Genomic DNA, 10334 nt, shown 5'->3' with positions numbered 1-10334 from the left:
TAATTATGCTTTCATTTTTTCAATTCAATGTCCTACTTTTCCCCCCCATATATTTTCATTTTATTTGAATTTATGAAGGTAGAGTTGTGTGTTGTTATACGTGTGTGCTTATTCCCATTTTTTATATATGATGATATACATTTAGAAACTATATAAAAATACTTTAAATTCTGATATTTATAATTTAAAATATTAAAAACAAAAAGAAAAAAAATTATGATTTAAAAATATCACTTAAATTTGTTTTTTAAATCATTTAAGTGTTCAAATAGTAATTAAAATAAATAAAGTAAACAAGGGAGTGCTTAATATCGACGTAAAGACACATGTTAAAATCTGAACTAAGCATGTTTGTATTATTATATCCCAGATTTGTAATGATTATTTTTGGCATCAAAAGTAATGCTGAAGTGAGTTGCAAATTCTGCTTCAACTCAAAAAGATACTTTAATTAACTCTTTCATAGGTTAGCCGCATTTTCTTGAGACCAACCCCATTTGTACTTGGTTCATTAAATAATGTAAACAATTGCTTTGTTTGCTTTTCAAGTTAAATCTAGACTCCACGAGGATACTACATATGAGGTCAAAAAAAGGGACTGCCTTGGTGGCTCTTCTAGGCCTCGGGGTCGTTCCGTTGGAAATAAGTTATTCGGAGTAAGTTATTCTATCTTGTGTATGAGATAATCTATCTATTTCATTACTTGACAAAAATAGTGGAATAATAATTCAAAAACTATCTAATATCTTCAATCAAACTTGAGATAAAATAATCCTACATTTTATCATGAGAATATTATACTTTATACCTTACATCAAACAACTCCTTGATATCATAAATTCCACCACCTATATCGCGCATTGGAAAGAAGAAAGTCCAAAGGAATAATAAATAGAGCATACCAAAGAATTAAAGATCGTGATGGGAAAGTTCAGTTAGAAAAGGAATGTGTTATACCTAGAGAAGAAAAGGTTGGTCATGGTTGTGCCGCGTGCGTCATGGCAAGGCAACACCTATACTATTGAAATGGTTCGTCAGTAGAGATATCTTAGTAGGTACTTCTGTCTAATGGTACAAAATCATTCCTATTTATTCGTTTCTCCCCTCTTTTTGTCTATCTACAACTCTCACAACTCAAAATTTCTGGTCAGAGTCGGACCAAGTAGTCTCATGATTCAGCCCACATGTTTGTCAAAACACTTTCTCTCTTTTTTTTTTTGTTTGTTTATTTTCTGTTTTTAGGTGTGGGTGGGTGGGGGAGTTTGCAACTTGTTATATTTATGTAAGATGGACATATATGAATAACGACAAAACACTTTGATTAAGAGTTACTTCTGAAAATGAATCCTTACCTGCCCACCAGTCAGTGCACTTAAACTAATACCTCTAACAACCTGCCATAGAAACTCCATCAACAACATTCTCTGACTACTCAAACAGCAAAAAACAAAACAGACTTTGCCCTGCATTTGAACATGAAATGCAACAGTACACGTCGTAGTTGTTTGTTGTGTGGTACAATGGAAGAAGAAGATCCATCGATACGAAAAACTTTAATAGTTCAATGCTTCAAAGATTTGCATCTAATTGAAGATATGGAACTTGTTCTCACCTTAAGATGCCTCTGGAATATTGCTCTTGCTCAACCTGATGACCCTGAATTCCCGTCCCTCGGCGTTTTTAATTGCATGGCTAGACTTCTCAACAGCTGCACCCGTGACCAAAAATGGCTTTCAAGAGGTCATAACGTGTATGTCCCTTATTATGCAGCTCATATCATTGGCTCCTACACCATGAACAAAGCTAGATTCTCTGTTTTGGCTGTTAAATCAGGCGTAATTTCGCCATTAATAGACCTCTTAAGAGGTAAGATAACTTGGGTCGAGCAAAGAGTGGCTGTTAGAGCACTTGGTCACATTGCGCGACATAGAAGGACATTTGAAGACATTATGGTCCATGAAGTAGAGATTATGAAACTAGCCATGGACATAGCTTCCAAATGCATTTTTACAATCTATAGCGAGTTTGTGTGCAAGAAAACTGAAAACAGAGTCGAATATCATTGCTATTTGATGACAAAAGGTCTCAGAGAATTCGAAATGGAGAATAAAAAAGCAGAGTCTTGGGCTTGCCAAATGCAATGCTGGTCTCTATACCTTCTCAACTGCTTCATTACAAAGAAAAGAAGCATCAATTTAATATGCAAAGAAGATTTTCTCAAGAATTTATGTGATATATGGGGTGGATTACAGAACCAGAATTCTTTCTCTGGCATTGGCCTAATCAGAAGTCTTTGTGAAAGCGAAGATGGTAGAAAAAACATTGCTCAATTAGAACAAGTCGTAGAAAATATCTGCAACCTCTCTAGATCATCGGACGAATGGCAATTCATGGCAATTGAAAGTCTTTTGGTACTTCTCAAGGATCCAAAAACAAGAAACAGAGTAACCAACATTGCAGCTCCTTTTCTTGCTGATTTAGTAGAGCTTAGAACTATCAAAGGAAGACGAAAAATCGGTGACATGATAACGCAACTACTCTTGCAAGATTATGCTAAAATCAAATATGGTCAAGTGGGGTTCGACGAAATAGGATCACAAAAGGCAATTGAAGAGATTTGGGACTTGAAAGTTGAAAAAAGGAAAAGGGATAAAATCATGTCGGAACAAGAAGTGAAGGAAACAGAGCTTTTGGTTTCCGTTTTAAAACGTGAAGGAAACAAGAAATTTTGGTCAAGTGAGATTGAAGCAGCTGTAAACAAGTACACAAAGGCTTTAGATTTATGTCCACTAAACTTAAGAAAAGAAAGGATTGTTCTTTATAGCAATAGAGCTCAATGTCATTTAATTTTAGGAGAAGCAGAGTTAGCTATTAGTGATACAACTCGAGCCTTATGCTTATCAGGTGAAATGAGGCCACATATAAAGAGCCTGTGGCGAAGATCGCAGGCTTATCACATGAAAGGATTGGCTAGACTAAGTTTAATGGATTGCTTAATGTTCATCAATGAACGAAGCAAGTTGAATGGAAACAAAAGCAGCACAAGGAAAATCCCATACTATGCAATCCGCATGTTGAACAAGCAGATGACAGCCACGTGGATTTTTGCAGATGCCGCGAAGTCCATGAAAGATGACATTGATGACAATGGAACTCATAAATCCAGGGTCCAGCATCGCCTTGCAGGTGGAAAAATGAAAGGGAAGATAGAAGAGGCACTATTAAAAAGTAAGTAGTGAATTATTTTTGTTGTTCTTAATTTGTATTTTACCTATTTTAGTGCTCCAAAGTTTACAAGATAGCGCAAGTTTTGACATGTTAAATTGTACTATTAGATCATGTAAAAGATAACTGCAGCTAACAACGTATAAGAGCTTAAGGCAAATGCCCGTTACTAGCAATCTATGAGTTTTAAATCCTTCTTTTTTGTTGTGCTTTAGCACAGATTGTATTATGAAGTTCTATTTCACTCAAAATGAGCAAAATTAGTGATCTGTAATAAACATATTTGGGGGTGTCCTCTAACAGGCATGCCAACCCCGGTGAAAGACAAGGAGCATCGGCTCTTGAAAAAGGGACGGCTTTGGAGAACAAGTCGGAGAAGCAAAGGCGTTATTGAACCATCACAGGAGCGGTAAGTACAAGAAAAATGTGATAGCTCGTTACGAGTTGAGGAACTTTAAGGTTCATGAACGGGTCTTTCTTTCATGTGGAGTAAGCTATTCATATCTTTTGTTCAAATGCAGAATTAACCGTGTGAGTGACATTCCACCTGTTAGTTCCCCTTTCCTGTCAATTCTTACAACCGACATACTCTTGCGTTTTCTAGATACGATTTTGTTTCTCTGTGGAAACAAAAAACACTTTTGGAAGTTAATCCTATTAAGGAGGGAAGGAAATATGTGATTTTGTTCATCTAATCAAATCCTTTTCAGACAATGTACTTTTTGGTTTGATATGGTCCTCCTGGACAAGACAACAAAACAAATACACCATATATGGATACCAAACAGACAAGTTTTTTAGAATAGATCTGCTGAGGTATCGTATCGTACCTAACCCGGTAGATTTTGTTTTTGTTCCAAATGCTGAAAACTGGTGAGCATTTGACTATGTTTATTATTTTTTTTTTCTCCTTTGCACTTGTTATAGTTTAGTCCACTGGTAATTATTGCTTCTCACTATGCGTTTGATATCGACTCGTTTCTGTATTTGCCTTGCCTCTTTGAAAATGATTACTAGCCTCCGTTCAGAATGAAATGGAGGAAAGTTTGCAAAGCGGGGGTCAGAGGTTCAGAACCACCATTTTCATTACATGGGCTAAAAAGTGAGACTTTTGACCCCTACTTCTTAATTCATTCATCACCACCCTGCAAACTATAGAAGAAACGGGTCCGTCTAACTGCATAAAGAAACACAAAATACAAGGACAACAAACAAAGACTAGAAAACCCATTTATTCATTTCTTTTCAAATAACTATCCTGAAATCTAACATGGTAATCTAAAAGAAAGGAAACAATGAGAGGGCAGATCATACACAATACAACTAAAATACAATAATTCACAAGTAATGGTACACTAGGAGAATGTTAATAATGTAAAACATCTCGCGTCAATTCATCCGCAGCAGGACCAAGTCAGATAATGCACCAGCGAAATTTCTCCAGATAAATGATCCCAGATGAAACCTATATGCAACGAATATATGGGAAAGTTAAGAGAAATCCACTCAAATATAGCCTCACATTTCACATAGTTCTCACAAATAAAAAGCATTGCAAAACTTAGAACTGCTGAAATATATTAACACGTTCAGAGAAGCTTTAGGGCTTATGAACAGGAACTGCCAAAGAAAAATTGCATTCATGTTCTTGTGAGTTAACGTGCTAGTACTGTATCCCATACTTCCACCACTTAAAATTTATGTAATTCCTTTGATTTTAATTCCAATAATGCTACAGTTGACTGAACAATCCTCGTGTGTAGCACCACAGCCCAAATGATGGTTCTAGTCTTTTTAGCCACCGACAATTCAATCCTATCGTGCTGGTGGTTTAAAAGATTAGAAGAATCTCATTTCAATACTATTGTGCACGTACCTCGTTGTTGAGTAGATTAAGAAGTTGCCCTTTGTCAAGTGCATGGTCTTAGTATAATTGAATACTCCTATTAAAATTGGAGAGGTGAGGGAAACCATACACACAAGGACGTGCTCCAAATTTTGTTGAACTACAAACAGCAAGCCCAAAATATCCAGCAGAATAGAGTAGAGAAATTTGTTTCCTTCGTATGTACAGCAACTTACCAATAAATGACGTATCTCCCTTAGTCTGAATAGGTGCTCAGAGCAGCAACAACTGATCCAGTCGTCTCAAATGTTGACGTGACATCTGGGTAGCTTTTCCATGATGTGCTGACTTTGAGAGATGGGTACAACCATTTCTTTACAGAATCTACAAAGGAACTCGAGTCAAACTCCAGGATGGCTTCCCAATCCACCTGCAGACCTTTTGGAATGCTTCCTGTGAACTCCATATTAGCAGCGAGCAGTAATCCAAGCAAAACTATGAATCCAACAACAGCAGTTCCTCTGGAAAGCGGCATGAAATTATACCTGCAAAAATTATCAGCCAAATTAAAGAGAACCATATGCTTCCCTTGACATCAACCAAATAGAAGTTAATATATCTTACCAGTAATATGTCATCCTTAAGATTGCATCTCTCACATTTTCAAGCACATCAAAATCTGTTGACCCATAATTCTCACCACAGTAAGCATCGCAAAGAGCCTGCATAACAGTTTTGTGTTCAACTTAGTCTTAACTAGAAAACTATCATTTAAGTCTCAACTTAGTTAAAAAAAAATTTGATGACCGTGGTGTCCGGGCCAGTATTCGCGCACTAGTTAGTTAACTTAATTAGAACACTATTATTTAAATACCAAACAGAAAATACATGTGTGTCTCAAGAACAAATAAACAGAAGAAAGGAGGGGAAAAAAGGGAGCAACACAAACAGAAGTAAGCAACAATAGGAAATTAATGGGCATAGATAAAGCTTCAGTTAGGAACTAAATAGTAGGTCTACAAACAAGTTCAAGTAAGAAATATATGCCAAATCATTTCAGAAAGATTATACTGCACAAAAACCCAGATCATCTCAGGTATAATGCTTACTTCTATGTCCAGACAGGAAAAGGCTCATTACTTCTGCTTGTTTCAGTGCTTAGCAAAATCTATTTATAAAAGTGAGAGAATAGTCTGATGAACAGACTCCCAATCTGACTAATATAGGCTTATTGCAAGACTTCACTGATCATCTCCGAGCAGGCACAAGATGAATAAACCATGAAAAACTGTACTATAAGGGGCTGTTTGGTTCGAAGACAAGTAGTATTGGGATTTTTTATGCTGACATCATTTCTTATTGATTGTTTGGTTTGTTGTATTAAAACTAGCAATCTAACATGCATTGCATTATCAAGAATAGTACTGAATAGGGTGTATGACTTATAAGTATAGGAATGGTACTGATATAGTTAATGCCATGGTTTACTATGTTTAAGAATAGTATTAAATAGGGTGTATAAGTAATACTGGTATTAGTAGTACATAGGTGAGATTTGAAACCAAACATTGTACTAAAATTTAGTACTAGCATTATTCTACCTAATACACCCTACCAAACGACCTCTAAAGAATTTTTTTGTCTACTGTTTTACATTGATGTTATATTGCTTTCAAATATCCAAAAACTATGTCATGGAAGTAGAAAATGACTTTCTAGATAATAAATCAAGAGGATACCTCCCAGGCTGATGTCATCTCCACATCAAAGTCGTCCCATCTAGCAGGTGTACAAGGTGTTCTAATTGCAAAGTCGTAACCAATCTCACCCCTGGAAGGAACAACAAAAGTTGACAGGAATAAGAAAAATTAGAACTAGTTTAAGCGATAGTTTACTCAAGTCACCCTCCTTTCCACACACAAAAGGTTGAATTCCAAATAGGTTAGATGGTGTTCTACATTTTCACTACAGTGATCCTTGTTCCTTCAAGACGCTTCCTGATCAGGCATTAAGAAAGGAGGGAAAATTAGAAAAAAGACCTTGATGAGAGAAAATATTCATGAGTAACATACTGTTATACAGTATAAAGAGGACCACATATAAAAAAGTACCCTTCAAGTGCCGTACTGTTACACCAGGTGGCCAACCAAAAGTCTTGACCAACAACTCTGTAAAGATCAGAGCTGGATTCTGCAGCCATTATCTGCAAAGTACAGTTCAGGTGTTGATTACCACCATAAGAGAAAAAAGGCATGGCACAAAAGTAGTAAACATAGCAAGTGGACACCTAGTTTGATTTCAGAGAGCCATCAGATAACATCTAAGGAAGAAATGTGACCAATATAAAATCAGCCTAATAAAGATTTCTCAATTTGACGGTTTTATTGTCATGGGAAATGCTATAAAGTTGGTATTTTGACATGAACCAGAAAACCAATTATCAACAACCAAAAACTATACACTGTCAAAAAGGCACAACAGTGCAAAAGATGAACTAAGGTCATAAGCAAACAAACTCACTTCTTGCAACTTCTGTTGTTCAGAAAGATCAATTATCCTGTCTTCCTTGTTGCACACTGATTTATTCTCCTTGATAACAGCCTTGGCAACAGTCAAGGTTCTGAACATTGACAGACAATAAGAGCCTTGAGAAAGAGCTAATACAAATAAGAAAGGTTATGCCTTTTGACTGTTAAAAGGAAATTTTATTCATGGCCAGTAGCAAGCTGTTGTAAAGTTTTTTACAAGGGTAGCATCAATTACACATCCTGTAACGAGCTCTAAAGGTCAATCATAGCATCGGTATCATTTGCAGTATCCATGTTTCACAAAAAATAATAGTAAAGAAATACATTTGCGCTTAATCAGAAAGGTAAAGCTCTTACCTCTGAGAATTGGGATGGTAGCGAACAACTTTGGCTTGACCGAGAACAAGAGGAGTGTGAGACCCAAATCCAGTATTGAATTCCTCACTATGCAAAAAAAACAAGAATTCTCAGCAAAAATTAAAGCTAAAGCGGCACATTAGAATCAATATCTTCTTTATAGTAAAGCTAAAGACCTTTCGTGGAGGCCGTTGTTTCAGCTCTATCTATTTTATAGCATATATCTTCTTTCTTGGGATTTGCATGCCTGACAGCTAAACTCATTTACTCTATTAGATGCTTCACGGTCGTATTATGGGATTTGGGCTAGAGGGTATTTGGTGATCGTTGAATCAATGGTATGATTATGGATTTCGTTGGATTTATTATTCTCCTTTTATCAACTAATGTATTTAGACTTGCGCGTAATGCTCTCACTGCTTAGATAATTGGGCAAGTGTATGGATATTTGGTTCGCCCGACAGGTGGTGTTAACAGGTGCCAGTCATGTCTGGGTGTATTTTGGGATGTGACACATGTCCATCAAACTTATTGATCCTGTAGCATTTCTTGAATTTCTCTACGACTTCTAGAGGGGGATCTCTTCATACACTAGCATCTCATCGACGTGGTAAGTAGTATGCTATATTCTGGTTATCCTGGCTTAAATACGAATTAATGATTTTAGTCTTAGTCTCTTAGACGAGCCAAAGTGAAATAGGTCTTTAGTCCTCCAAAATCTTCACCCAAACTTCAAAAGTCATATATGCTAGAATCCTTCTTTTCGTGAGTGCTCCAAATGAGAGTGAAGTACACCAACACAGAAGCTGGGAAATAACTCCATAGAACTAAAGGATCAAATGAAGCAAGTTAAGCAAATTGAGGGAGGTTTTTTTTCATGCTTGAGGTGAAGATAGTGATTCTTATTATCTTTATGTACTAAGAGAATATCATTGTTGATATTAAGAAATAAGAGCTCTTTATCAAAAATAAAAGAAGAGAATATCATTGTGTACTCAATTCAAATCGGAAAGACTTTAGGAAAATGTAGTAGATATTTGTTAAAATGCTGAGACCAAGTATAGATTTCAATGAACTTTAATAACTAACTAAACTTCACTACATTAATAGCAGGTGGAGTACCTTAGCTTGTTAATCCACACCACTGGATCACATGGTTCAGATATTTGTCTCCATTTGACAGCCAATGAATACAAGTGGTTCCATGACATCATGGAACGTCCAGTTGACCTATCATCAATCAAACTGTATGAAGTAGATGTGTCTGAGGAACTGCTAGTGCTACAACCAGCTCCACCTCTGTTTAAACTAACAGAATTTAGTTTTTCCCTTCTCCTGAGTCTCTTCCCAGACTTTCCTGTGCCTTTAGTTGAGTTTCTCCATTCAGCTTGTAAGGCACGCCAAGCTTTTGAGACTTTTTGTGCTATCTCAATAGCAGCTAATCCTGCCATGCGGTGCTGATAATTGCAAAAATATTCTCAGATTTGGGTGAAAGAATAACTACATTGTGGCAAGCATGTTTGTAGCTAAAGAGCAGCGTATAAATACATATCAAATTAAAAAAGAGAGTTGACTTTACAAAAAATTATGAACTGGCCATCTGCAGTAAAGATATTATATCATCTTTAAATTGCAAAAAGAAAAGAATATCATCATAAGGTCTAAGAGATACACTAGGAACAATAGATCCTCTTCACTAGATAAGTAAAGAGAAATTTTGATCATGAAAAAGCAACACAAGTTAGAAAGGCACAAATCTAATACTACAGTTTACAACCATTGCACAAACTAACTCAACTAAATAACTACAAAGAGCATCACAGTTAACATCGGAAATTGCTCCACAACATACAGATTACAGAATTAGAGGCTGAAGGGCTAAAGCCAACTGCTTCCAATAAGTGTCTCCCCAAAACTAAAGACAGCCAATCATAAATATGGACTACTGCACAATATGAACCTCTAAATGTTTAACCATTCCCCACGGCATCATTTATCAATTAAACTTACAGCCTAAAGTATAAAAGAACTTGTGTTCATCCCTTTTTGCACTAGATGAACATCAAAACTTGACATTTTTAGTCTAACATCATTTAGGGCTTGTTTGGAAGAACACCCTGGTAATTGGATTTGGTGTAATTGATGTAATTACACTGTCTTGTCCTGTTTGGAAGGACATGTAATTACTTAGTCAGCAGGTAATTGGTGTAATTGGCAGGGGTAATTACACTCTACAATTCACAGGCAGAGGCAGTGTTGGTAATTACATGGTGTAATTACCACCTGATTACTTTTTATTTATTTTTTTAATTTCTATTTTTATTTTTTTGTTTTAATTTTTTTTACTTCTATTATTTTAATTTCTTTTTATTTTTATT

At 35.9% G+C, this 10334-nt stretch overlaps 2 protein-coding genes across 3 annotated transcripts in view; one reads left to right on the top strand and one right to left on the bottom strand.

Annotated features, from left to right (window-relative positions):
• Positions 1–1424: 1424 nt before the first annotated feature.
• Positions 1425–4554, top strand: LOC102606247 (uncharacterized). The gene is made up of 2 exons (XM_015312944.1): positions 1425–3228; positions 3529–4554. The coding sequence occupies exons 1-2, from the start codon at positions 1476–1478 to the stop codon at positions 3636–3638; spliced, it is 1863 nt and encodes a 620-aa protein (XP_015168430.1). The 5' UTR covers positions 1425–1475; the 3' UTR covers positions 3639–4554.
• The window catches only part of LOC102598556 (suppressor of RPS4-RLD 1), a 20033-nt gene continuing 14140 nt past the window's right edge, over positions 4442–10334 (bottom strand). Inside the window, exons 16-24 of one of the 2 annotated variants that reach the window (XM_015312940.1) lie at positions 9079–9413; positions 7957–8043; positions 7592–7691; positions 7183–7274; positions 7030–7068; positions 6811–6901; positions 5696–5793; positions 5306–5616; positions 4442–4674 (exon numbers count right to left, since the gene is read on the bottom strand). In XM_015312940.1, coding sequence (XP_015168426.1) covers positions 5328–5616; positions 5696–5793; positions 6811–6901; positions 7030–7068; positions 7183–7274; positions 7592–7691; positions 7957–8043; positions 9079–9413 — 1131 coding nt within the window. In that variant the 3' untranslated portion in view covers positions 4442–4674; positions 5306–5327. Of the gene's footprint in view, positions 4691–5305; positions 5617–5695; positions 5794–6810; positions 6902–7029; positions 7069–7182; positions 7275–7591; positions 7692–7956; positions 8044–9078; positions 9414–10334 lie in introns of both variants that reach the window. The other variant, XM_006339770.2, reaches the window with a different exon arrangement.

The sequence above is a fragment of the Solanum tuberosum genome, unplaced genomic scaffold, assembly GCF_000226075.1.
Source record: "Solanum tuberosum cultivar DM 1-3 516 R44 unplaced genomic scaffold, SolTub_3.0 scf00012, whole genome shotgun sequence".
Lineage (NCBI taxonomy): Eukaryota > Viridiplantae > Streptophyta > Magnoliopsida > Solanales > Solanaceae > Solanum > Solanum tuberosum.
The sequence above is the reverse complement of the archived record's forward strand: the minus strand, read 5'-3'. Positions and strand labels throughout refer to the sequence as shown.